The sequence below is a fragment of the Suricata suricatta genome, chromosome 8 (genome assembly GCF_006229205.1).
Source record: "Suricata suricatta isolate VVHF042 chromosome 8, meerkat_22Aug2017_6uvM2_HiC, whole genome shotgun sequence".
NCBI classification, from domain to species: domain Eukaryota; kingdom Metazoa; phylum Chordata; class Mammalia; order Carnivora; family Herpestidae; genus Suricata; species Suricata suricatta.
This window is the reverse complement of record NC_043707.1, coordinates 51,631,988-51,659,261: the sequence shown is the minus strand read 5'-3', so window position 1 is coordinate 51,659,261 and position 27,274 is coordinate 51,631,988. Positions and strand designations below refer to the sequence as shown.

The 27,274-nt window shown below is 52.0% G+C and overlaps 1 protein-coding gene across 9 annotated transcripts; it reads left to right on the top strand.

Annotated features, from left to right (window-relative positions):
- The first annotated feature begins 206 nt into the window (after positions 1-206).
- CSF1 (colony stimulating factor 1) lies at positions 207-16,269 on the top strand. Of its 9 annotated transcripts, none has more exons than XM_029946505.1 (8): positions 207-1,126; positions 2,383-2,445; positions 4,050-4,220; positions 7,514-7,661; positions 9,805-9,935; positions 10,532-10,584; positions 10,919-10,977; positions 14,413-14,500. In XM_029946505.1, the coding sequence occupies exons 1-7, from the start codon at positions 983-985 to the stop codon at positions 10,962-10,964; spliced, it is 756 nt and encodes a 251-aa protein (XP_029802365.1). In that variant the 5' UTR covers positions 207-982; the 3' UTR covers positions 10,965-10,977; positions 14,413-14,500. The 9 variants fall into 9 exon arrangements, with proteins under 9 accessions (XP_029802365.1, XP_029802359.1, XP_029802361.1 ...); XM_029946501.1 differs by lacking the exon at positions 14,413-14,500 and adding an exon at positions 11,789-11,877 and having other exon boundaries at positions 208-1,126; positions 8,908-9,935; positions 10,877-10,977; XM_029946500.1 differs by having other exon boundaries at positions 209-1,126; positions 8,908-9,935; positions 10,877-10,977.
- The last annotated feature ends 11,005 nt before the right edge of the window (positions 16,270-27,274 follow it).

Below are 27,274 nucleotides of genomic sequence, written 5' to 3'. Positions count from 1 at the left end.
AGCCCAGGAAGGTGCCAGCTCTCACCCCACTCTGACAGCATTTCCCTGAATCCGGGGATGTCAGCTGCCAGGGGGCAACCTTGAGTTGGGGAAAGAAAGCCCAAGAGTCCCTCTGCCTCTGTCTGGAGAGTGGGTTGGGGGACCATGGTTAGGAGGAGGGAGAAAGGATGGAAGGGGCACGATGGGGCATCAGGGGCCAGTCCTATCACTCTGGGGGGTGAGCGGCTCCTGGGCCAGGGGGCAGCTGAAGGAAGGAGAGATCTGAGAAAACATCCTGGCCGTGATAAGAGCTGGCTGGCTGGATGCAGACAGAGCCTGAAGCTCTGAGAGGCAGATGCCAGCGAAGGATGGCGTGGAGCTGGCACTGCTGCCTCTGATTAAGCAGTTGGCCTCCTCTATGGCACACACACCCAGGGCTCCAAAAGGTCTCCAGTGTGGGATAGGTTCGCAGTGAAACTGAATTTGGGGCCCTGGTTTTTCCAGTAGCAGAGCCAGACCTGTGTGGAATCAGGTGGGAGGAAGGGCTGGGCCTCGGGAAAATGTCTCTGGCGCGAAGTCTGAAAGTGGGTGCTTGAACATGAGCCCGAGAGGAGTGGGCAGCCCACAAGGTGCCTGGCTCGGTGTTTGAGGTTGCGGGGACACAACAAAGGGCTGATGCAAGTTCCGCATTCAAGGAGTTGCCTGTATAACTGAAATTTAGACTGGGAGGAATGCCTCCCATGTCCTACTTAGAGGGTCAGTGTGTAATCAGGCTTGGCCTGGGTTAATCCGGGAAGGCTTCTTGGAGGAGGTGGCATTTGGGGAGTTATCAAGAGAGAGCAAGATTGTGCGTGCCACCTAGGAAATCCTGAGAAAGCTAAATTTGGGGAATGCTGCATCCCAGGGCTGGGGGCAGAGCCTGCAGCATTGTAGGTATAAGATCCTTGTTCTTCTGCTCTCGGCAGGGCATGGGGGTCCCTCGGGAGAACGAGAGCTGGGAGTAATGATGCACTCTCTACCACAGACATGGCTAAACCGCCTGCTGCTGCTGGTCTGTCTCCTGGTGAGCAAGGGTGTTACCGAGGAGGCGTCAGAGCGCTGTAGCCACATGATTGGAAGCGGACACCTGCAGCTCCTGCAGCAGCTGGTGAGTGTGTGACCGTGCCTATCTACCTTCTCCCCGCTGGGGAAACTGAGGCAGGAACCAGGGAGCAGGGGTTGCAGGCAGACATACAGCTGTGCAGGACACAATTCATGGCTCCCACCCAGCTCTGCTGATGCTCTCCTCATTGACCTTCTCCGGGTCAGGGTCTCTGACCTACCCCTCCCCCCTGAAGCCCTCTCTGACTCCCGGTGCAGAAAGTGCACAAGGTGGGCTTCCAGCCCGTTGCCCGGGTTAATGATTGCCTGGAATGCCAACCACGGACTCTGAAAAGGCTGTGAAGCCTGCTCTCCCTCAGTGTGATGCTCCCTCTGGGAAGCCATCCCGTCTGCCTGCTGTGGCCGCGTGTGGCCTCTAACTCCTGGCCTTTCAGATATGCCCCCAACCTGGCACCAGAGCCACAGCTCCACAGGGAGAGGAGGCTCCCGCCTAGCTCCCAGCGCCCCGCCCTCACTTTCCTGGCCCTTGTCTGAGCCCCGGGGCTGGGATGGACTGCTCTCCCAGGCCATGACGGAGCCTGTGCCCTATTCTAATTCTCCGGCTGGCAGAGCTGTCAGCGATTCCATACACAGTTCCTCCAGGCAAAATCAGGTTACCATCGTGGCCGCTGTCCCGCTTGGAGGAGAATTTGCCATCCCTCTGGCCAGCCGGGCAGGGTGGAGCACCCACTGGCAAAGGCCAGCTCCAGGACCCTGACCTTGGTGCTTGTAGGCTGCGCCTCCCACCTCTCTTACCTCTATACTTGCCCTCCTGCATCAGCTCCTGCAGTTTTACCAGGTAGAACAAGAGCCGTAGCATTCTCTGAGGCTTACAACCACAGAGCCACTGCTCTGGGGGCGGGGATTTTAAAGGCATCTAACCCCAGCCCCTATAGACCCTGAATCCCCAGAGCTTGTCTAGCCTTGACTTGAATTCCTGCGAGGACAAGGAGCTTATTACTTGTCATGGAAGATTATGCCCTGTACCTTCTGTTAACCACTTCTTCTTTATAGCTAACTGGCATTTGTCAGATTTCACGGAGGGGGTTGAGGGGGAGGAGGAAACTCTTTATTCTTTTAGAGCCCACCCTGGGCACGTGGAGGCACAAGGCTTTCCCCTTGCCTCTGTCCTTCCCAGTATGGTTGGCCGGGAGGTAGATGAGCATCAAACCCTGATCCAGCCAAAACCTCTAGGTCTCGTTCTTAGGCGAGCTCAGTGGAATTGCTGCCGCCCTGCCACCCCCGGCCTGCTCTCTCTTACAGATTGACAGTCAGATGGAGACTTCATGCCAAATTGCCTTTGAGTTTGTAGACCAGGAGCAGTTGGTGAGTTATGGTTATTTATAAGACCCACGTGCCAGCCCTCTATGTCCTTCCCAAGGTGGGTATATGTGGGAGCACGAAGGGAGGAGCAATCTTATACCTAGGCATGGTGAGGGCGTGGCGATCCCTGGTGCTCAAGTCTGGGGTGCCAGGGTCCAGGGCTGAGCAGGGTCCAGGCCTCGAGTCCCCCACTGCTCCCTTCTCCTGGCCCTGGCACGTATTGAGGCCTAACTATGCACTGAGCACTTTCTAATATCACCCTGATAGTACAACTATGCGATATACTAATTTTGGTTATCGTCCTCAGGGAGGTTAAGGGAGCATAGATACTGAGTGGTGGGGGCCTGATTTGAACCCACGCAGGCTGGCTCCAGGACCTAAGGCAAACCAATATGACTTCTGGGTCACATGCTTTGCTTAAGGATATCGTTTCCATCCAACAGACAGAACAGCAGCCAGGGAGTCAGTCCAGCCCTTTCCCTCTTCCTCCTACCCCACACCCAACCAGCCACCAAGGGCTGCTGGTTCTGCCTCCCAGCGCTCTGGGCTCTGCAGGAGCCTCACCCAATCAGTTGCTTTGACAGTTTCAAGAGCCTCCTAATAGGCCTCCCTGCTTCCAGTGCACCCATCATCTGCCATTAGGGGGAGCTCTAGGAACTCCAACCTAGTACCTTCATTTCCCTCCTCCAAGCCCGCACCCCACCACCCACCCCCCTCACTCCAGGAGAAAGCCCAGGTTGGTCAGCTTGGGGTTAACACCACACAGTCCAGCCCACCGCCCCCATTCCCATCTGTTCCTGTCCCCAAGACTTGGCACAAGCCCTTTCGGGTGTCTGTGATGTCTTTTCAACTGTGTCCCCACACCACCCCTTTTTCCACACCGGCTCATCTTTGCACCTCATACAAAAGCACCATGATATGCTCAGACGTTGCTCCCATTTTGAACTTGATCCATATACATGTCTATTAGAACTGGAGACCACCTCATGGTCCAAAGAATAACCTCAGTATTTCACTCAATTGCTCACTCACTCACTCACTCATTCACGCCTTAACTAGCATAGCAGGTTTCCTTAGCTAAAAATCAATAAGACTGGCTGGGTACTAGGAATACGGAGCTAAAGCAGACTTTCTGTTGAGGCAACATCATCTCTTAGGGACACAAAACACTGATGTTATTCTGTGGATCCTCAGGTGGCCTTTAGTTCCCCCTGTGGCCTGGAGGACTAGAAGGAGCCATATAGTAAAGGACCTTTTATGAAAGCAAGTCCAAAGGGAAACAGAAATTCTCCAGAAGCCACCCTACCTACACACCCCCTTTCTGATTAAAGCCTCATCTTCCAGAAATCTGAGGATGTCTCTAATCAGAACCCACATTTCTTTCCCTCTACCCCAAGTCCAGGCAGTTCCAGATCCCAGGAAAGAGACTGAAAGACTAGCTGAGGTCCGCGCTCCCCTTTTTACTGGGGCGGCATGGCCCTCCCCTCAGGGGCAGGCATAGGGCAGGCCACGGCCCTCCGTCTGCCTGGGATGGGGGCCCCTGTCACAGAGCCCGGGTCCCCCGACCACATCAGCCAGTCCATAAACTCCAGCTTCTTGTTTTTCAGAAAGATCCCGTGTGCTACCTTAAGAAGGCATTTCTCCTAATGCAAGACATAATGGAGGACACCATGCGCTTCAAAGACAATACTCCCAATGCCAATTTCATCGTGAAGCTCCAGGAACTCTCTCTGAATTTAAGAAGCTGCTTTACCAAGGACTATGAGGAGCAGGACAAGGTAGGAGGGTCCTGGAGCCAGGAACACTGTGTACAAGTAGAGGGTGGCTTTGGTGGTACCGTCCTTCCCCTTACACACAGAGTCTATTCACTTGCCTCACCCCGAGTCATGGTGCTCTCTCTCTCTTCATTCATTTATTCACCCCACATACCTCTTCTAAGGACTTACTGGGCAGGAGACACATCAAGGAGGCCTTGATGATGTCTTCATGAGGAAAAACTGTGTGGTCCCCACCCTAGAGGAGCTTATGGTTAAGTGAGGTTGGCAACCATTAAACAATGACATAAGTAAATAGAATTGCAAAACATGAGGACTATTCAGTCATTCACCAAACACTTAATGAGTGCCTAGTGTGTACCAGATACTGTTCTAGACACTAGGACTCATCTGGGGTCAAACCAGACAAATACCTGTATCCATGTTTGTGGAGCTTACATTCAGCTGAGGGTGAGGTGGTGAACAAAATATACAAGTAAAATGTGTAATGTGTAGGATGGCAAAAAAATGTATTGACGAAGAGAAAGCCAGGCGAGGGAAGACCTGAGGAGTTGAGGAGGGAGGGGAGAGGGAGCCAGCAGGGGGCGCCTCTGGGGTCTTAGGGATGTGGAATGTTGTCTGAAGTTTGAGGGAAGCCTTGGGGAACTGACGAATGACCGAACCTAACGGGGAGGCCCCTCTCCTAGCCCTTCGGAGAACGGACCGCGGCGGGTAATAACGGAGGCCTGGAGCCCAGCAGGGGGCGCCAGTCCGGACTGGAGGTTCTAGGGACTTGAGGGGGTGGGAGGCGTGGAACCGGGCGGCGCTGTGCAGGTGAAGCAGGTAGCTGTGCTCGAAGGGCGAGTTTGGAGAAAGAGCGCACAGGATTTAGTGATGCAGCGGCGATGTGAAGCGGAGGGAAGGGATGGCTCGGGGAGGGTTTAGTCTCTAGCCGTTGAGAAGGGATCTGCAGGCAGAGCAGGTTTGGGGGAAGAGCAGGAGCCCAGTTTGGGGCACATGAAATTCGGAGGTGTTTGTGAGACAGCCAGGCGGAAATGCGGAGCAGAAGGCTAGATACATGGGGTCTTGAGTCTGGCTAGCAAGATACTCGTTGTTTAAGAGGAGGCGGCCTGGAGGTCATCTGTGAGGCCAGCAGACTGTAGAGCACGGCCCACTGTGCCCCTGAACCCCCGGCACCCAGAAGCCAGGCAGGGGAGGGCACCTGGCCAGGAGACTGGGAAGGAGCAGCCCAGTGGCGGAGAGAAAACCACGAGACAGATCTCCCTGGGCCCATGGAAGAGTGTCTCAAGACGGGAAAAGTAGTCACCTTAAACCAACGGGCTTGAGAAGTCAAGCAAGAGGAGGGTAGAAAAGCATACGAGGCTGTGGCATTGTGCAGCTGCTGCAGGAATCGGTGCCAGAGGAGGGTGAACAGAGAAGAGGTGGAGGCAGCGCTGCGGGGGGAGGGGGCTCCGCAAAGACACTGGAACAGAGGTCACCAGAAGGAGTGTGGGATTGCAGGAGGAAACAATTTTCCGGAGAGGTATTAAAGCTGGGGTTTTCCAATGTTAAGGTCCAGTAAGGATCACTTGGGGAGCTTGCTTAAAATCCAGATTCCCAGTACGTACCCCTAGAAAGTCTGATTCACTGGGGCTGTGGGCAGGCTTGGGAATCTGCATTTGCACAAGCCACCCACTCTACCCACTGCCTATACCCGGGGGGTGGACTGAAGGAGGGAGGGAGGCTTTGAGGCTAGAGGGGCAAGTCTCTGGAGGAGAAGGATAGTGGGGGTTCAGAGCTCCTGGGGAGAGAAGGCACAGCTCTGTGACAGGTGGGCCTTGGGGCCTTCTATCCCAGATGGTGGCTGTGTTCTCTATGAAGTTACAAGGTCAGGCATGAAAGAGACAGAGATTTACGAAGAAAGGCAAGAGAAAGGCGCTTCCCTCTTTCTTACAAGCAGCCCCGGTGAGAGGCTGGAAGGGATTATAGTTCTGACTTTACAAAGAGGAAATGAACCCAAACTGGGTAGGCCACTTGTCCAGTGTCACCCAGCTGGTGGGTGGTGGAGCTGAGCCCAGGTTTTCTCAGGTGTGCATTCATTCATTCATTCATTCATCTGGTCCAGATTTATCAAGGGCCTGCCATGGGCACACTGAGATGCCTTTGAGAACTTCACAGCCTCGTGAAGCTTATAGCTCTTCCCCGTGTAGTTCAGTGGTATTTGCAAGTCACTGGCAAGTAGACCACAGATGAAGCCCTGGGCATGGGGGGCCTCAACTGGCGTGAAGGGGAGAGATGGGTCCAGGACAGCCCCGAGGAAGGCCAGAATTTATAAGTCTGGTGGAGGAGGGGAGCCTGGTAAGGAGACTGAGAAGGAGCAACTTGGGAGTTGGGAGGAAAACCAGGAGGATGTGAAGCTTCTCAGAGCTCCAGTGGGTGTGGGGAGCTGCGCTCCTGTAAGCAGAAGAGAAAAGGACAGCTCAGTAGACCGGGCTGGGGCAGCTTCAGCCCTTCTTCCAGGGCATACCCATGTCAGAGAAGGACCCATAGCCACTGTGGCCTTGGTCCCCACCACAGGATGACCCTTCTAAAACTTGGGTCTCACCCTGCCACCACCCACCTCTCCAGTAACCCCTCTGATGTTTTCTCTTTCCTGTATGAATCAGGTTAGCACTTTTTGACATGGGCAACAAAGGCCTGAAGCACCTGGCCCTCGCTGGCCTCTCTTGCCTGCATCTCTTGTCCACTTCTTCCTAGATGGCGCTACTGTAGCCACTCTAGCCCTCTTTTGGTCTTTCACATTTCAGGCTCTTTCCTGCCTCAGGACCTTTGCATAGTCTGTTCCCACCACCGGGACAGCTTTCTCCAACCCCACCTCCTTTCCTGGTTGACTCTTGCTCATCTTCCAGTTAATTCCATGGGGAAATTCCCCCCGAGCCCTCATGTGATTCCCCTTGTTGGACATGCTCAGGTCACTCCACACTTTTTCATATGTCTCCCTGCGCTTGTAACAATATGTCTAACGCCAGTGCCTTGCTGGAGCCAGTGTCCCAACTTAGACAGTGACCACCTCTCTCGTGCTCATTGTACGATTCCCCGGTAATTACCATATGCCCGGCACATAGATGTGTTCAGTGGATCTGTGAATAAATGACATCTCTGGAGATCTCAGGGCTGGTTCCACCGCAGACCAAAAGTAAGGGGAGGGAGAAAATGAAAGAGAAAAAGAAGACAGGTGAAAAAGGCCAAGGGAGTTTGGTAAACAAGCAAGAGACATGGCTTGTCCTCACCAAGCCGGGGGCCTGCTCTCTTTCCAGGCCTGTGTACGAACTTTCTATGAGACACCCCTCCAGTTGCTGGAAAAGATCAAGAATGTCTTTAATGAAACCAAGAACCTCCTTAAAAAGGACTGGAACGTGTTCAGCAAGAACTGCAACAACAGCTTTGCTAAATGCTCCAGCCAAGGTAAGCACCAAAAGGGCCAGCGAGCGCGGGTCAAGGGGAGGGTGTAAGGAACAGAGCAGGGATTGGGAGGTGAGGGATTGGGAGGTGAGGTGTGGGGCTGGAGGGACCCTGGGGAGGCAGCCTGGCTGCTACGCGTGCTGCTGTGTGTGTAGATGTGCTTTCCTCATGTACACATGTGGCTTCATGTACCTCTGGATGGTCCTGGGCACATGTCCGTTCTGACATGTGTGTGCATGCACACCTACATATGTCTGCATGTTGAGGCATCAACAAGGATCGTGCTGGTGGCTGTGAGATTAGGGAATGGGAAAGGGGCCCCTCTCGGAGAGCCCTGTAGGCAAGGAGGCTTTCCCCACCGGCTCTGCAGGCTGGCTGAATGCACAGGGAGTTCCGTGGGGAGAGCAAGGCTCTGTCTGGGAGCCACGCCTTTGCTCCAGGAGCCCTGCTGTCAGTCACCAGGATACCCTGGCTCCAGAAGTCCCCAGGATGCCTTGAATGTCCCCTCAAGGGAAAAGGCTGGATTTGAAGCCTGAGCGTCATTCAAACTCTCCCGGTGCAGGCCCAGCTGCACACACGTGTACCCTGCGTGTCCTCGTCTCTGTGTCCTGTGCCACGCGTGCCCTCCTACATTCAACCTTGCTCCCTGAGGCAGGAGCTGAGGCCCCGCAACCTGCCAGTGGCCAAGTCCAGTCTCTTTGCTTCAATCCTAAATCCTTGAGTCGTGGCTGCTTTCCAGCCCCAGCTTGTTCCCGCCTGTGGCTGTGGGAGTGTGGCCCCTGGCTGTGCATGAAACCACCTTGCTGCTTTCCGACCAGCACTGCTTTTGGGACTTGAGGGTGTCTTGTGTTCGTCTTGGAGGCCACTGCTCAACCCCCCGGTCAGCTGCTGCTCAACCCTGGCTTGGCACCTAGCCAGCTGGAACTCCAGGAAAAGCTGGTCCCTGGTCTTCCCTGACCCTGGTCCCCAGTCTGTCCTCTAAACCCCACTCTTTGCTTTCTGCCTTTGAGACCCTGCAGTTTGTACCTTCCCTGCCTAAGGCCTGTGTCATGAGCACTGACTCCAGTCCTGTCCTCTCCTCAGCCCCTAGCTGAGTGATGAGAGGATGAGGGACCCCGACCCATAGTTCCCTCTCCACCCCTTCCTCGCCCTCCCCTCCCTCCCCTCCGCCCCGGGAAACCTGTGCTGAAGGCTGGTGACTCTATCTCTTCCCCATCTTTCTCTCTCCCTCTCTCTGTGGTTCTTTCAGATGTGGTGACCAAGCCTGATTGCAACTGCCCGTACCCCAAAGCCACCCCTAGCAGTGACCTGGCCTCTGTCTCCCCTCAGCAGCCCCTTGCCCCCTCCATGGCCCCCATGGCTGGCTTGACCTCGGCTGACTCTGAGGGGGCAGAGGGCAGCTCCCTCTTGCCCAGTGAGCTGCCCCTTCGCACAGTGGACCTGGACCCGGGCACTGCCAAGCAGCGACCACCCAGGAGCACCTGCCAGAGCTTTGACTTTCCAGAGCCCCCCGGTGTGGAGGCCAGTCCCATCGGAGATTCGCCTCAGCCCCAGCCCTCTGTCAGGGTCCCTGTCCCTGGGATGGAGGACATGCTTGACTCTGTGTTGGTCACTAACTGGACCCTCGAAGAGGCCTCCGGAGAGGCCAGTGAGGGTCCTGTACCCCAAGGGGCAGAGCTTTCCCCCTCCAGGCCTGGAGGAGACAGCACCCAGGCCAAGACGACTGCCAGGCCCAGTGACCTCTTGTCAGCATCTTTCCCACTGTCCTACGCAGCCAGGAGCCGGCAGCCAGAGGACATGACTGGCAAACCCCTGCCCGAGATGGGCCCTGCGAGACCCACTGGCCAGGCCCAGAGTCACACACCTGAGAAGACAGAGGGTCCATCTGCCCCGACCACAGACCACCAGGAGCCAGGCTCTGCCAGGACCCCATCACGGCCTCCACGAAGCCTCAGCAGCCCCTCGGCCCTCTCTGCACAGCTCAGTCCTCCCGGAAGGCACTCCTGGGGCCCCGTGCTGCCCCTCAGGGAGCTGGAGGGCAGAAGGAGCACCAGGGATCGGAGGAGCCCCACAGAGCTGGAAGGACAAGCAAGTGAGGGGCGCAGGCCCTCAGCCCACTTTAATTCCATTCCTTTGACTGACACAGGCCATGAGAGGCGGCAGGAGGGACCCTCTGACCCTCAGCTCCCAGGGTTTGTCTTCCACCTGCTGGTGCCCAGCATCATCCTGGTCCTGCTGGCCGTCGGCGGCCTCCTGTTCTACAGGCGGAGATGGCGGGTAAGGAGAGCCCCTGCGAGAGGAGGGCCTGTGATGGGGGCAGGGGCACGGCCTGGGCAGACGAGCAGGTCGGCAGGTCGGAGGATTACTTGGGCTCCGCCTGGGTTCCTCAGATGCCAAGACAGGAGGCCAGCTGAGCACAGAAGATGGGAGGTTGAAATGGAGGGTTCGTGCAAAAACGGGAGACCCAGGCTACAAGGTCAACAGGAAGGGACCAGGAGAGAATATTCTTGGGCTGAGAGTGGGAAGAGAACTGGCCATGAGGGGAGCTAGCAGAGGAAAGGGATGCTGCATGAAGGTCAGGGCCGAGGGCTCACCGGGAGCTCTGCCCGATGTACGGGTCATAGTGCCCAGGGCACCGGGGCCCCTGGGACAGGAGGCAGCCTGCATGGGGAGAGGAGATGGGGCGTCACCAGCAGGGAGGCCTCAGGAAGGCCTCCTGGCCCTGTGGCTGACCCCCATATCAGGGGAATAGGGGGAGACTTTGACACCTCTCTCCTCTATTCTCCTGGGCAACCCTGTCTGGGGGTGAGGCCACAGTCCCCACACTCTCCCCCAGCTCCTCAGGGAGGCTGATCTGTACTGTCTGTCCCCAGAGCCATCGAGAACCTCAGACAGTGGATTCTCCCCTGGAGCGACCAGAGGGCAGGTGAGTGTTTACGGGGAGGTGGGGGTGCTCTGGAAGGCACGAGGGGGGCTGTCTTAGCATCTGTTTCCTCTCTAGATTTGAGGGAGACTTCCTTTCACTTGCTCTGAGGAAATGGAGTTCAGAACAGGATGGGAGGCAGAGAGGAGGAAGGGCGTTTGTCTTTCCTGTATCTCTGGGATTTTTCCCACTTCTCCTTAGCGTTAGGCAGTTCTGAGGCTTCTCAATCGGAGAGGGCTGGAGTGCATGTGCAGGGGATTGGCGGACAAACTTAAGGGGATCCCTCGCTCCTCAGCCTCTGCCGGAGTCTTATGCCAGCCCTGTGCTCTGCCTGCAGCCCCCTGACTCAGGATGAGGACAGACAGGTGGAGCTGCTGGTATAGAGGGGCTTCTAAGGTAAGACTCTGATTTGGATCTCTCTCCACCCCTTAAAACTAGCTACCCTCTTTTCTAATCACCTGTGTTTCTAATCACCAACTCCCTGAGGCCTGCACGTGACTCCCTCCCCTCCTAACTCCCTTTTCCATCGGTCACCATATCCTGCCAATTGTCTCCTTTTGAGATCCTCAGGTCTCTGCACTGCCCCTCCATTCCCCGCACCCCCACCATCTGAGGCCAGGCATTCAGTTATGATTTCTATATTTGGCTTCTAGTCTTTGCTGCCACCTTCCATCCCAGAGCAGTCAAAATCTTCTTGTCCATAGTCTTTACCCTCCTGGGGAATTTGCATCGCCAACCACTTCAAACCCAATGTTCTCCGCTTGACTCCTGGGCCCCTCCAGCGGCTGCCCCTAACAGGCACCTCTGGCCAGCTTTCTGTCTGCACTCTATTCGACCCTTCTCTCCAGCCAAGATCATTTTTACATCCCTGCTTTTAGATTCATGGACCCATTGAACCTTAGTCTTAGAAAGGCTCTCAGAGGTCATTTGGCCAATGTCCACCCTAGAGGGGCCTCCCCCGACAGGGATCAGCCAGCTGCTGGTCCCATACACCCAGGTCCCAGACAACCTCCCTGCCGTCTCCCAGAAGCGCCTTGAGGAAATCCTTCCTCCAGTGAGCTTCCCTGCCTGCTCTACAGTGGTCCTCTCTCCTAGTCTCATGAGAGCCCTCCAGTGTCTCAAGTCAGTTATCCATGCCTCTGTAAGAATTCTCTCAGCTAAGTGTGGCACAAGCCCTCAAACATCCTTTATGTGATATGGTTTTCAGACCCCTCACCATCCTGGTCGCCCTCCTTTGGACACACTCACTTGTCAATGTGCCTCTGAACATGTGGCACCCAGCCCTGGACACGGTGCTCCAGATGTTGTCCGAGCAGCTCAGAGTACAGTGGGACTGTTAACCTTCCTAGAGCTGGACGCCAGTCTTCTATTCGTGCAGATTCAGATTGCGTTAGTGCTTGGGGGTTTTGTTTTTGTTTTGTTTTTGAACAGCTGCATCATACTGTTGTCATATGTTGAGCGTGTGGTCTATTCAGACCCTCAGTTCCATTTCCCATAAACTTCCAGCAAGCCAGGCCTTCTCTCCTGTACTTGAACAACATAGTGTTTTAACCAGGGTGCAGGAGTTTATAGCCGTCCTTGTTGGTTTCTGCCTGTCACCAGAGCCTCCTGAAATTGTTTTGAGTCCTAGTTCAGTCTTCATAGTCCTCCCAAGTGTGTCTCCTGCACATTGATGAGCGTCTTCTGTTGTCTTCACCTACGTTGTTGATAAAGATGTGATGCTATCATTCCCCGTCCCTGGTTCCCGCATTCCAGGCAGCGCCCCCCCACTTCCTGTTCTTCCAGATTGTCTCCGCCGCCCACAGGTTGCTCTTCAATTCATACCCCTCTGCTTTTTTGTATTTGGTTAATACTATATCAGTTTGCACTGACTTGGATGTTGTGTTTGTACATTTTAAAAATCTTATTTTATGTGTATATGTGCGTTCTGCATCCCTAAGAAGGCTGTAAGCCCATTGAGGGCAGGGACTGTGTCTTCCACTTTTTTTGCATTTCTTTTTCTGTCCCATGTTCTAATACAGAGAGGGCCCCTCCACACTTGCCAAGAACTCAATAAATGTTAACTGATTGGTTTCAGGGATGACTGACCACCTGACCCTGGCCAGCCTGACTAACTAACTAGCTGGCTAACAGCCTGATTTGCTCACTGGCTGACTAGCTAGGGTAACCCATTCAAGTTTCTAGTCACATCTATGCCAAATACAAGTGAGCTCCTTAGGACCTCCCCATGGGTACAGTTGCAGGTCCGGGCCACTCCTCAAAGAAAAGGGATCTAAGGAATGCTCAAAATCAAGGGAGCCTCTTTAGAAGAGAGCACGAGGGAACATATCTGGAATCCTGGGGCCCCCCTTGGTGGGATGGGCTCAGATGCATGAGTAGGTCAGGTGGGACACTGGCAGGGCTGTGAGGGTGACCCCTCAAGACTGGTAAAGCAGAAAAGAGCTCGAGGTCTGGGGACTCTGTGGCTCAGCGCCACACCACCCTCTGACTGGTTGCCAGCCTCCCCCCTTGGTCTTGGCCCTCTGCCTGATCTCCTCTACACCCTTGCTCTACTTTCCCTGCCTACCTGTTCTCAGGCCCTGCCAAACTTTCCTTTTCCTCCCCTCAAGATTTCACTTAGAAAGCGAGCCCAGGGCAGGGACCACAGCCCTGGTTCCTGATCCCACTGTTTGGATCAGTAGGTCCAGCCTAAGCCCCAGGAGCCTCAGGAGAATCGGGGCCAGCCCCCAGACTACATGCCACTCTGACAAGAGAGAGAAAACACAGAGGCAGAGAGACCGAGAGAGGGATGCTTGGAAAGAAACCACAGGCACTCTAAGGAATCAGGACATAGGGACAGGGGACTCACCCACTTGGTCCTTCTTCCTTCCCTTCTCGCCCCGGCTGGGTCTGAGACCCAGCTGTGCCCAGCATGGCTCATGTCCAGTTTCTGGTTCTCCCTTCCTCCCCCTGCAGAGCATGGGAATGGGCTGGAAGCCAGAAGCTACGGTCCCATCTGCCCTCCTTGTCCATCATGGACTCTGCCGTGGGGTCTATGGATGGTCAGGGAGCTCCACACAAGATCCAAAGCTGGATGGGGTCCAGGGGGTTTCTGCTCTGGGAACAAAGCGTTCTGAGGATGCTGGGCAGGGGACAAGGATGGGTGGGGGTGGAGAGAGCAGGGCCCTGACTCCCATGGATGATCCAGGGAGGCAAGTCCCTTGGCCCGTCAGGAAGGAGGCTGGGTTACTTGGGGGACAGCGTGCCAAGAGGCGGGGTGGGAGTTTCCTCATTCCAAAAGTGCCTCTAGTTCTTCCTCTTGGTTACCTATGACCTGCTGTCCCGAGTGTCAGGTACCGTGTGCGATGACCCTCTGTGAGGAGTGGTGTAGAGGTGGGAAAGAGAAATTCTTCTTTGCTGGAGTTAGCAGGAACCAACGGGTTCATTGGCCCAAGGCCAGGGAGCTGGTCTTGCCTGAGGGGAGGCCTCAGGACACTCAAGTGCCCACTCCCCTCCCTGTCAGACTCCTCTGTCTCCTTAAGCAGCTGCCACCGCCCTCTCCTGGCGGCCTCTAGCAGGTCCTGTTACCTCCCCCGGCACTCCCTGGTTCCCCAGGAGAAGGTAGGAGGTGAGGCCAGTCTGGCCAGAGGCCTGGACTGCTGCCAGGAAAAGCTACCCGGTCCTTTGCGGTGTCTGGAGTGGCTGGGAAGGCGAGGCAGAGGACGGAGGAAGTCCTGCCCGTAGCACCACCGACAGCCCACAGGAATGCTGTGTCTCCCCCACCATGCCCCCAGCGACCCCTCCGTCCACTCCCACTGGGCTGACCAGCCTTTCTTTCTCTCTCCCCTACAGCTGGACGCACAGGACAGTCTCTCCACGGGACGAGACATCATGGGGGCGTCCACCACCACCCGTCCACAGCCATTCTTCTCGAAATGTGGCCTGCCCACCACATGAGCTCCTGACCAGAGCAGCGAGACTGGGGTCCCTCTGCCCTCGACCCTCAGACTCTGGACTGACCAGGAGAGAGGGCTGGAGGATGCCCTCCAAGCTGCTGATATTTATCGTGGGCCCTGGCGGCTCCCGTCCACTGGAGGAAGGCTGGGAAGCTCGGCTGAGGACCCCCTGCGCCTCAGGGGCTGTGTCCTCCTCCTCCTTCCCTCCAAGCCACGCCTGGGCCAGGGACCCAGATGCCTGTAGGACGTGGGAGAGCAGAGTGGGCACCGAGGAAGGAAAGAGCCCTTGTGCCCAGAGGACTGCCTGGTGCTTAGGGATGCCAGCACCGACAAGCAGGAACTTGTCTCTAGCGAGAGAAGCATGAAATTGGCAGGGCGGGACAGCGTCGCTGGATTTCCCGTAAAGGTGTGCAGCCCAAGAGACGGGAAGAGAAGGCCTTCGGGCCTGTGGGTATGCGCTGACGGCCCGGAGGGTGTCTGCACCCTCCGCCTGCCCAAGTGCCCTCTGCTGGCTGCCAGGTAGAGAGGGATGGTGGATCCTGCCCTCAGGACTCGTCTGGTTTGGCTCCAATGCCAAGGGGAAGACCAAGCTCTAGGATCTGCCCCTGTTTCCCTCTGCCCTGCCAGAGCTTCTCCGGGAGGCTGCGCTGAGGCTCCCCTCATGAAGGAAGCCATTGCACTGTGAATACTGAAGCTGCCTGCTGACCAGCCTGCCCCGTCCATCCTTGTGAGCGGGCATCGGTCCATCCTCCTGCCCCTGCAGCCTCTCGCCAGCTTCCTGCACTGAGTGCCCGAGCCGGCCTTGCCTGTTGACCGAGGGCGCCCCTAAGCCCTGACCGTCCGCTGACCCAGGCTTCGACTCCCCAGGGTGGACGGGGCGGAAGAGTCGCAGGGGCTTGCCAGCCGGAGCAGGCTTCAGGCTGCGTCGTTTGCCCAGGTTCCTGCATCTTGCACTTTGACATTCCCAGGAGGGAAGTGACTAGGGAAGGCCAGGCAGGGAGGGCAGAGGCCTACCCAGAGGGAGGCTGCAGGGTGAGCTCCCGCTGAAAATGGGTCTTTGCAATTATGGGTATACCGCTGAGGTGGGGGGAGGTGTCTGCACCCTGACACACACCCCCCAATCTGCTTCCCTGTACCAGGCCCCGCCCCCTCATCGCAGCAGGGCTGTGCTGGGGGGCACCCTGGCTGTCCCTGTGGAAGTCTTGAGGCTGGGCTTGCTCTCCAGCCTCACACATGGCACCTAGCTCCCATTCTCTCCCCCACCTTCTCGTGCCCCACCTGGGTAGGCAGTGATGCCCCCAGCTCTCATCCCTACACTGTCTCTCTGGCCCAGGCCAGACAAGGCGGGAGAGGGACCGGGCATCTGCTTCCAAATCTGTCTTGAGGGTTTCAGTGTCCTGGGCCAGCCCGTGGCCACTGCTCTGAGAACTGGCAGCAGGTGACAGGGTTGCCAATTGCCCTCGGTCCCTTTGTGCTGCTGCGTCCCTCCTCTCCTGCTGCCCTGGGCCCTCCACTGAGAGACCCCACCCTTCCTGGCCCCTGGGCAGAGGCCCATGACTCCTTCCTGCCCTCGAAAGTTGGGGTCTGCTGGCCCCCACCATCCCTGCCCTGCTGCTTTCAGCTGAAGGACGAGCAGTGGGGAACGTGCCCTGTGGGGGCTCTAGTCACAGGCTCCATATTTGATGCTAGAGTGTATGTATTTAAAAGTGAAAGGGAAAAAAAAACCACACACAGAAAAAAGGCATTCCTCCCCCACCCCAAACACATAGTATTTTGAAAGTCAAGAAAGCAAGTCCAACTCCTTGCAGAAGCTCTTTGTGGGCGCTTGGTGACACAGGTGCGGAGGGGCCCGGACCTCTGGGCTGCTCCCCCGGCTGCCTGCACACGAATTCCTTCTTTGAGAAAGCCGAGAGGGAACATTGGCTCACACACTGTGAGATTTTGTTTTTATACTTGGAAGTGGTGAATTATTTTATATAAAGTCATTTAAATATCTATTTAAAAAATAGGAAGCTGCTTATATATTTAATAATAAAAGAAGTGCACAGGCTGCCACGTGTGAGTCATGGGAAAAGTGCTTTTGGGGTGTGGGTGGCAAACACGGGGGTGGGGGGAGGCAGGCAGCAGCTGCTGGGGGAGCCCCAGCTCCAAAAGCTTCTTCCAGGATACGTGGGGAAGGAGAGTTCTGTCCAAGTCCCAGTCTCGTCCCCCAAACCTCCTGCATTGTTGCTGTCCCGAACATGCACATCAGCGTATCTGTTTAATGGGAAAGTGGACAGAAACCAGCCAAACCTCAGGCCTGGCCGGCGGCCCCTGCTTTAGTCCAGCCTTGCCCAGCCCGGGAAAATGGCTGGTTGGGCTTTGTCCAAGGTCCCCAGGCCTGCAAGGACCAGGCTTCTTGACCACTGACCCGGGCTGTCCGGCAGGGGCCCAGGGGACTCCGTCCTAGCAGGGCTCAGGTGGTTAAATTCTGCCTCTACTGGAAAAGGGGTGAGGCCGGCACGGGGAAAGCCAGCAGGCTGTGTGGAGGGTCTTAGGGCCTCCTCCTCTTACTGGGCACTGTGGCCTTAACTGGGAGAGCGGTGCTGGGGAAAGCCAGGGTGCCCGAAGGCCCAGCACAGCCCACTCCCCCAAGCAACCCCGTGAAACAGGGCGTCCCCACCTGTGAGACGGAGGTGGACAAAGTTTCTGGTCAATGGCTCTCAACCCTGGCTCACCTGAGAAACAACTTGAGTTGTTTTCAAAAACTACGGATATGCTAGCCCCACCCTCATTCATCAAAATCCGAGTCGCAGGATAAAAGCTGAGGCACCAGGCATCAGACATTTTGAAAAGCATCCAGAGTGAGACTCACATAGAGGTGAATTGCCCAACATGGTGACTGAGTTGAAATTACTTTTGATGAAATAAAAGGAAGCATCCAGTTCTTCAGCCACATGGGCCACATTTCAAAGACTCATTAACCACACACCTGGCTACCATGTTGGATGGCATAGAAATAGAACATTTGAACCATTGCAGAAATCTTATTGGATGGTGCTGACCAAAAGGTTGGGTCCCTATGTTTAGGGGGACCAAGGTTATAAGGTCAGGACTGGCTCCAAAGAAACTTGGCCAGGGACTAAGTTCCCAGGTATCTCTGTCATCCCTCTTTATACCCTTAACCCCCACTACCATCCTATCCCTCATCATATCTCTCAAGCATTTCCTATTGTTTATGAAAAGTTCCTCAGAAAAGACTTTTGAAGAAACTTATTCATATTTTTTCCTCTGAGGCCCAGCTTAAAAGTCACCTCCTCTGAGAAGCCTTCCCAGCCTGGCCCAGCCCCCTGAGACCCACCCAGGCTTAGTTCCTCCTCTGTGCTCCCACAGACTGAGAGCCTTTTAGTGTCTTACCAGGCCATCAACTGCAGAAGGAGCTGGGCTGCAGCCCTCTCTCACCCCAGTGCCTACGAGTATCTGGCACACAGTAGTGTTCAATAAATGCATGTCAAAAGGTTAATACTGAATATGTGAACAAAGGCATAATAATGCAAATTCTGACCGGAGTCCATGGGTGCCCTTTTCTAGGGCCTCACTTGTATTAACCAATGGAATGTATACTGGATGACTATACTAATTCATTAGCCAAGCAGAGGAGGGACTTTCAGCAGAAGCTTCTCCCGGGCTGCTGATGGAGCTGAGGTGATGTTAGAACCCTAACTAATCACCGGGCTATGGATGGAATGTATACTTCAAGGCAAGGATTGATGAAACAAAGAAAAAAACAAAAACAAAACAGAAAACAACCAACCAAACAAAAACAAACAAAAATCGCTGCTCCTCACTTGCCTTTCCAGAAGCCCCAGGAGGTATCCAGGAAGAAAGGCCAGGGAACCTCAGCAGGCTTCTCCTGGGTCTCACGTGTTGCCGTGGCTGCTTGTGAAGGGTCATCTCTATGGAACAATTGTCACTTTGGATTCAGAGCAAGAGCGTTTAGGTAGTTGGCTTGGATCTCTCACTGCCTCACGGGGTAGACTGGGCCAGTATTCAGCCTCCCTGAACCTCGGGTTTCTCCTCAGCTTTAGCACTGGTGTCAGAGCACAAGGTATACTTGGCCTGAGGGGACAAATCACAGAGCACCAAGCGGGCTCCAAAGGGCTATCCCCAAACAGAGTGTGTTCTGATGCTGCCTTTGTCCAGTGGTTCCGGGGACTCGGGCTGAATGCTCCATTCTGGGCAGGCACTGGGGAGCCGGGATGCTCCCAGGGCCTGACTATCCTCAGCCCAAGGTGGCAGAGCCGGGTGTTTGCCACCAGGTAGCTCAAGGCTTTCTGGCCAGAGGCAGGAGACAGGCTGGAGACTCAGGGGAAAGTGGGCCTGGGAGGCAGTAGGTGCCCGTTGACAGGCAGGGTCAGGAACTCTGTCTTTGAGCATGGGAGCAGGAGGGCTCAGCCAAACCCCAAGCCATAATCCGGCCAGAGACAGGAAAGTGAATCAGAGACGACCAGGAAGAAGCCTGAGGTTAACCTCATGCAGACTGCGGGCAAGGAAGGGGCTGGTAGGGGCTGGGGTCTGGGTGGGCATCTGACAAGTCCTTGAACTAGGTGCTAAAGTCATGAAGGCATGGGCAAAGCCCAGGCCGCTGCCCGGCAGCCATGGGGAAAGAGCCCACGCTCCCCTCCTCCAGGGAATTGCCCCTCTCCCGGAGCCGCACTTTTGTCCCCTGGCTTTCCATCGTAGTTTCTGGGAAGAGGGGGATGACCAGGCTCTGCTGGCTTCGATGCTGGGACTAATGAGGGAACAAGATGGACCATGTCAGCCTGGAAAGCCCCAGGGCAAAGTGACCAAACCCCAGAGAGGCTCATTCTGAGGCCTGTAGGGGCTGTGGTTGCTGTGGCCCCGTCTCTGGTCGAGACCACGGGAAGGCCCACAGGTTGACCCCCATGGCCCTATCCAGAGTCCACAGGGATGCAGCTCTGGGACTGGGTGGCAGTGGGGCAGGAGAGGTTGCAGCTGGTGGGAGTGGAGGAGGCTGGGTCAAGGGTGTCGTTGAACCAGCTCCTGGAGGAGAGCTGGGTGAGAACCCCATGCTGGACTCCAGCCGCTTCAGCCCCCAGGCTCCAGACCTGCTCAGAGGTCCTGGACACCTGCCCCCAGACACTCCGCTCTTTAGTCTCTTCATGTGTGCACGCTTAATGAGGTCTGTGAAGACCAGAGCCTCAAACTCATTTACTCATTCATTTGCCATCTATTGCTAGAAACCCAGCACAGGATCATGAGCAAAAGAGTCAGTAAGGGAGAAAAGTATTAGTTATACAAGTAAATATATAATTATAAAACTGAAACAGAGGTAGGAAGACACAGGCGCTGTGAGAGCTTATAACAGAGAACCTGGCCAAGGATGCAGCGGTGCAGGCTTTTAGGAAAATCAAGGCAGAGGAAGTCATAGAGCAAGTCTTCTTTATCCAACGCTGCCAACAAGATGAATAGCTTTCATACTTGCCTGGTATGGGTGAGGCACGCTATAAAAATGCCATCTCATTCCCTCCTACAATAGCCCGGTGAGTGGGTGCTAATATTCTCTTTTATAGATGTAGAAACTAAGGTTCAGAGACACTTAAAACTTGGCCAAGTTCACAGCAGGTGGTACGTGGCAGAGCCTAGCTTTGAACCTCAATCTGGCTGTTTTCAAAGCCCATGGTCTTGTCACATCACACTCAACTAGGCATTTAACAGATGCTTCTTACACAAATGAACACTTCATGCCAGGCTTTGAGGGCTCCCAGGGCCTTAGCATCCTCCTCCTCTTCTTTTCCTCAGCAGGATTGTTTAGTCCGGCATCGGGCAGGAGGACCTGTGACAGACTCCTACTCAGATTCGCACTCGGCCGTGCTGCTAACCCTAAATCCACCAGGAAAGAGGAAAGGTCCCTCCAGGGTGATGTGTCCACCACCTGGGCCTCTGGGAAAGGCCCTTCCTGACTACTAGCCCCTCCACTGACTCCCTTTGGTTGGGTCCTTTATGACCCATGTGCTTTCTCTTTCTCCACCCTTTGGGCATCTCCCAGGTCCCTGGCTGATTTTTGGCCCAGGAGTCATCTGGGCACTGATCACTTTAGCTGGTGACAAGCTTTGGTATTATTCTCATTTTGCCTGATCCTGACCTTCCTGGGCAAAGAGGCTGGGAATTTGCTCACCATACAACCAGTCAGATTCCCAGAGGAGGTTGTCATAGGCTGGAATGGCATGAGCAAGGCTGAATCGGGATCACTGAATGTGACTCTGCAGGTTCAACACACTCTAGTGTGTTCTGAGGAGACAGGGAAATGACTGAGGACAGAACCCCCCTCTGCCTATATTTGAGGGAGACCCAAAGAGGCAACATCATCAGAGTGCACTGGAGGCACTCAATCCACATTGCTTCTCCTCAGATGAGCTCCATGCCCACATGCAAGAGGCTCTGTCTATCGATTCTCCCAAAGAACATCCTCTGTCTTGAAGAAATTTTGGCCAGAGGCCTGTGCTATGTTTGGAGTATTCGTCTATAGCAGCAACAACAACAAACTCCGGGGAGGGAATAGAAATTTGGTTTCCATGGGTGCCTGGTTGGTTCGGTTGGTTAGGTCTCCAACTTCGGCTCAGGTCGTGATCTCACGGTCCATGAGTTCGAACCCCTCATCGGGCTTTGTACTAACAGCTCAGAGCCTGGAGCCTGCTTCTGATTCTGAGTCCCCTTTCTATCTGCCCTTCTCCTGCTCGTGTTCTGTCTCCTCTCTCTCTCTCTCTCTCTCTCTCTCTCTCTCTCTCAAAGATAATAAATAAACATTAAAAAAATTAAAATGAAAATTTTAAATTGAAAAAAAGTTTAATCATAAAAACGAAATTTGATTTCCAGAATTGCTGCATTAGATTATTTTGAGAATCTGGTTCTAAACACAACAACAAAAAATTATAAGGTGTGTAAGGATGCAAGAAAGTTGGGCCATACATAAAGGAGGAAAACAATCAATAGAAAGTGTGCCTGAGAAAGTGCAGGCATTGGATTTACTAGACAAAGACAATAAATCAACTATTTTAAGTGTGTTCAAAGGCTACAGAAAAACAAGACTAAAGAACTCAATGAAGGGGTGCTTGGCTGGCTCAGTTGGGGGAGCACACAACTCTTGATCTTGGGATTGTGAGTTTGAGCCCCATTTTGGGTGTAGAGATTACTTAAAAATAAAATCTTTAAGGGGTGCCTGGGTGACTCAGATGGTTAAGCATCCAACTGTCAATTTGGGTTCAGGTCATGGTTTCACGGTTTGTGAGATTAAGCCCCACATCAGGCTCTGCTCTGACAGTGCAGAGGCTGCTTAGGATTCTCTCTCTCTCCCTCTCTCTTTGCCTCTCCCCATCCATGCTCCCTCTCTCCTTCTCTCTCTTTTTCTCAAAAGAAAGAAATAAACTTAAGAAAATAAAACAAAATCTTAAAAAAAGGACCTAAAAGAAAATATGAGAATAATATCTTACCAAATGGAGATTGTCAACAAATATATAGAAATTATAAAAAAAAAAAAAAAAAAAAAAAAAAAAAGGGAAGGCATCTGAGTGGCTCAGTGTCTGACTTGATTTCGGCTCAGGTCATGATCCCAGGGTTGTGGGATTCAGCCCCAAGTCCAGCTCCACACTGAGCATGGAGCCTACTTAAGATTCTCTTTCTCTCCCTCTGCCCCTCCCCCTCTCTCTTTCCTTCTTTCTCAAAAAAAGAAAGAATGAAAAAAAGGAAAGAAGGAAGGAAGGAGGGAAGGAAAGAAGAAAGGAAAGAGAGAAACTATGAAAAAGGAACCAAATAGAAATCCTAGAGTTGAAAAGTACAATAACTGAAAAGAGAATTTCACCACAGGAACTCAAGAGTAGGCTTGAACAGCCAGAAGAAAGAATCAGTGAATTTGAAGATAAGTCCATTGAGATTATCCTGTCTGAATAACAGAAAGAATGAAGAAAAATGAATGAAGCCTCAGAGACCTATGGGACATCAACAAGCATGCCAACCTGTGCATAGTAGGAGTCTGAGAAGGAGAGAAAAGACAAAGCAGTAGAAAGAATATTTGGAGAAATAGTTTGACACTTTCTAAAGTTGATGGAAACCATTAATCCATGCATTCAAGAAGCTCAATGAACTCCAAAGAGGGAAACTCAAAGAAACCCACACCTAGACTCATCATAATCAAACTTTCAAGGGACAAAGGGACCCTGGAAAGCTGCAGGGGAAAAATGATTCAAACAGGACAAGAACTCCTCAATAAGACCAACAGCTTATTTTTTCATCAGAAACTATGGAAGCTAGAAGGCAGTGAGATGATATTCACGAAGTGCTGAAAGGGGGAAAAACTGTCTACCAAGAATTCTACATCCAGAAAAAAATTCTATATGCAGCCTTCAAAAACAAAGGCAAAACTAAGTCTTTTCCAGATAAAGAAGAACTGAGAATTTGTCCCTGAGCAGATCTGACCTACCAGAAATGCCAAGGGAGTTCTTCAGGATGAAATGAAAACATACGACACAGAAACCTGAATGCACGTAAAGAAACAAAGAATGTGTTAAGGTAAACACACAGGTAAATACAAAAGAGAGTGTAAATGTATTTTTTCCTACCTGATTTAAAAGAAAACTGCATAAAGCAATGATGATAAACCATGTTGATGGGCAAAAAAAATGTGTAATGATGTAAGTTATGAAAGTAACAGCATTAAGGAGGGGGAGTATTGGGTCAATTAGGAAACAAAGTTCTGGTGTGCTATCAGAATTAAGTTAGCGTATTTCCCCAATTGTTTTGTTTGTTTCCTGGTTTGATCTTTATAAGATCCATAATCTGCAACTGGTTGATATGTATGTGAAGTCTCTTTCAGTCTCCGTATCTCAACCATGTTGGGTCTTTAAGAAATACTAAATGTTTGCAAGGGCGCCTGGGTGACCCAGTCAGTTGAGCATCCAACTTTGGCTCAAGTCATGATCTCATGCTTCGTGGGTTCAAGCCCTGCGTCAGGCTCCCTGCTGACAGCTAGCTCAGAGCCTGGAGCCTGTCTTCGGATTCTGTGACCCTCCCCTGCTCACACTGTCTCTCTCTCTCTCTCTCTCAAAAACAAACAAAAACATTTTAAAAAATTAAAAAAAGGAATACTAAAATGTTTGCAGGTAAAATCATGCACTCTCTGGAATCTGCTACAGTTTCTACAGGAAGAGAACCCAAATCATTTATGAGTTGACAATTTTCAAGGTAGGATGACAGATGCATGGGAGTTGGTTTTCTCTAATCTCTGCTTTTGCAGATTTAAAAAAAATTTCAGAACAATATTTTAATACAAATAGTCTACTCAATTCACTGCTCATATCACAATGCTTGAGAAAAATTAAGCATCACAAATATTTTTAAAATTAAGTTAGGGGAGTCTGAGTGGCTCAGTCAGCTAAGTGTCTGACTTCAGCTCAGGTCATGATATCACAGTTTGTGGGTTCAAGCCCCCTGTTGAGCTCTGTGCTGACAGCTTGGAGCCTGGAACCTGCTTTGGATTCTGTGTCTCCCTCTCCCTGCCCCTCCCATGCTCATGCTCTGTCTTATCTGTCTGTCTGTCTCTCTTTCAAAAATAAATAAATTAAATTAAATTAAAATAAAAAATTAAGTTAGTGTAATCTAAGCCAGGTTTTTTTTTTAACATTTTATTTATTTTTGAGAGAGAGAGAGAGAGAGACAGTGTGAGCAGGAGAGGGTCAGAGAGAGAGGGAGACACAGAATCCGAAGACAAGCTCCAGGCTCTGAGCTAGCTGTCAGCACAGAGCTTGACTCGAGGCTCAAACCCACGAACTGAGAGATCATGACCTGAGTCAACTGAGCCATGCAGGGGCCCCTAAGCCAGATTGTCTTAAGATGGTAATCCCCAGTGCAACCATTAAGAAAACAATTTTTTAAAAACACCCCCAAAAGCCCCCACAAAAACAAAACAAAACAGAACAAACAATTCAACCTTCCCACCAAACACAAAAACAAAAAAAGTAAACAATTCAAAGCTACATATAAAAACAACAAGGGAATTAAAATGGATACCTCAGTGCTTGGGTGGCTCAGTCAGTTGAGTGTCCAACTTGATTTCAGCTCAGGTCATGATCACAGGGTTGTGGGATCCAGCCCCACATGGAGTGCCTCACTGAGTATGGAGTCCGTTTGGGATTCTCTCTTTGTCCCTCCACTTTTCTCCCCTACTTGTGCTCTCTCTCTTTCACTCTCTCTCAAAATAAAAATAGATAGATAGATAGATAGATAGATAGATAAAATTACATACCTGAGTATTTTTCTATAAAAGGTTTACCATCCAGCTGTCAAGAAAAATCTGGGGAGTTTAACTCCTGAGGGGAGGGGGAGAAAGACACACATTCTCCATAGGCCTTGATCTCATGCTCTACCCATCCCTTAAGATAAAATACCCAATGTTCCTTAGTTTTCCAAGCACTTTCCCAGATAAGATCATGTTTCCTCCTCCCAATGACCTTTTTTTAAAATGTTTTATTAATTTTTGATACAGGAGAGACAGAGCATGAGAGAGGGAGGGTCAGAGAGAGAAGGAGACACAGAACCAGAAGCAGTCTCCAGGCTCTGAGCTAGCTGTCAGCACAGAGCCTGACGCTGGGCTCGAACCCACGAACGTGAGATCTGACCTGAGCTGAAGTCGGGGGCTTAATCGACTGAGCCACCCAGGCGCCCGCACAATGACCTTTTAAGGCAGGCTTTACAATACAGGTTTTCTAAATGAGGCTCTGGGGCTCAGAGAGGTTAGATAAATAGCCCAAGGACACGCAGCCAGTAAGTGTAAAAGGTGGGACTAAAGCTCTGTAAGACAGGGCTCTTTTCTCCAAAGCTCAGCTCAGCCTTTGGTCACCAGAGAAGCTGGCTTCCTTTTCCTTTGTTCCTTTTGCTAACTTTTAATTCTAAACAATATCAAACATACGCCAAAGTAAAGAGATAGTAAAATGAACCTACATGCACCTATCACTCAGCTTCAACAACTATGGACAATCTGGACACTGTCTCCTGCCCCCTGCCATGACTTTGAAGCAAATCCTAAATGCATCCTTTCAAATGTGAAATAATCAGCCTGTGTCTTTAAAAGGTAAGAACTTGTTTTTCAAACATAACCACAAATACTCTTCTCACTTCTGAAAAATTAGTAACTAGTAATTCCTTAATATTATCAAAAATATCTAAGTTAGTGTTTCAATTCTGTCTCATAAATATTATTTTAGAGTTTGTTTGAACATGAATCCGAACATCATTCATACACTGCAGTTGGTTGATAATGCTTCTGAAGCCTCTTTCCGTCCATAGACTCCCCCTCCTTCATCCCCTCCGCCAGGCCACTCACCTCCTGAAAAATCTGGTTCATTTGTCCTGTAGAGTTCCCCAGAACCCAGATTTTTCCGAGTGTGGTGTCATAGTGTCACTAATGTGTTTCTCTGTCATTCATTTCTTATAAATTGGATCTAGAGGTTGGATCGGATTCAGGTTCAATTTTTCACCAAGTATCCTTAACAGGTGCTGGTGTGTACTTTGATCGGGAGGTACCCAGGACTGACTGTCTCTTTTGTTCATGACATTTTTATTTTTTAAATGTAGCAACAGCTTAAATGTCTGCAACCAGAATAGTTACATAATGACGGTTCATTGTTACAGCGGAATTTTATGTAATGCTTAGCAATCATGGTTTTTAAAGAATATTGAGTGATATGGGGAAAGCTTATCATACACTTTTAAGGGCAAAAAGCCAGAATAAAAAAAGACATAGAATATGCCATGAATCTGTACAGAGGGAAGAAATGAGAAGAACCCACTAATTGCAAGGTAAAACAATTATGTTAATAGAGGCTATTACTAACGGTTAGAATTATAGGGGATTTGTTTTCTTTCTTTTTTCTGCATTTCCCAAATTTTAATAAGATGTGTTTTGCTTTTATGGGCAGAAAACATTATTCGAAATATTTTGTAAAACTTCTGCTTCTGTGTGGGAGGTCGTGATTTTCCCGAAGTCATCCGCCAAACCACAAAATGTTACCTTCTGAGGCAAGATGCAAACATACAAAAGCAGTTTGACCAATCGAACAAATTACTGGTCAGTCGCTTGTTGGTTGCTGGTTGGTTGATGTCTCTGAACGGTCATTTTGGCCACAAACAGCCATCTGCTGGTGCACACCGGCCTAGAAAGAGTAGGGATTGTGTCCTCGAAAAGTCCAATGGAGCAGACTCTGGCTTAGCAGAGTGGTCTTCAGGTCTTCAGAGAGCCCTGTCCCATGGCTCCAAATTACTCCTTACTAGACCTCACACACACAGCCACAGAAGTGGGATGCCCCCAGTGGCCAGGATAACTGAGGACAGCCATGGGGGCCGGACAGGGCTGGCAGCAGCCCAGCACGGGAGGTGTGCTCAGGCTCCCACAGGTCCGCCCCAGAGAGAGGAAGAAGTAAGAATTTCATTCATGATTCAACCCTCTCCTTCCGACCTGGGTTAACCCAGATCAACTCCCTGAACAAAGTAGACCTTGCTGTTGATGTATAAGAGAAGGAGATTAGACTTCGGGATCTCTGTGACCTTCTTGCAGTCCTGACACTCTAGTCTTTTCTAAGACCAGTTTCCTCCAAAGCCTATGGGCCATTTAAACTATATTAATCGTTTTCTTGTTCATAAGTCATTTAAACTGTGTCCTCCCACATACACCATCAGATTGTGGAGCAGATGTCACAGACACAGACACA

Coding starts and splice junctions, on each gene's coding strand:
- CSF1 (XM_029946497.1), top strand. CDS start 983: ATGATGCACTCTCTACCACAGACATGGCTAAACCGCCTGCTGCTGCTG. Junction 4,221..7,513: donor ACTATGAGGAGCAGGACAAG/GTAGGAGGGTCC, acceptor CTCTCTTTCCAG/GCCTGTGTACGAACTTTCTA. Junction 7,662..8,907: donor TGCTAAATGCTCCAGCCAAG/GTAAGCACCAAA, acceptor TGGTTCTTTCAG/ATGTGGTGACCAAGCCTGAT.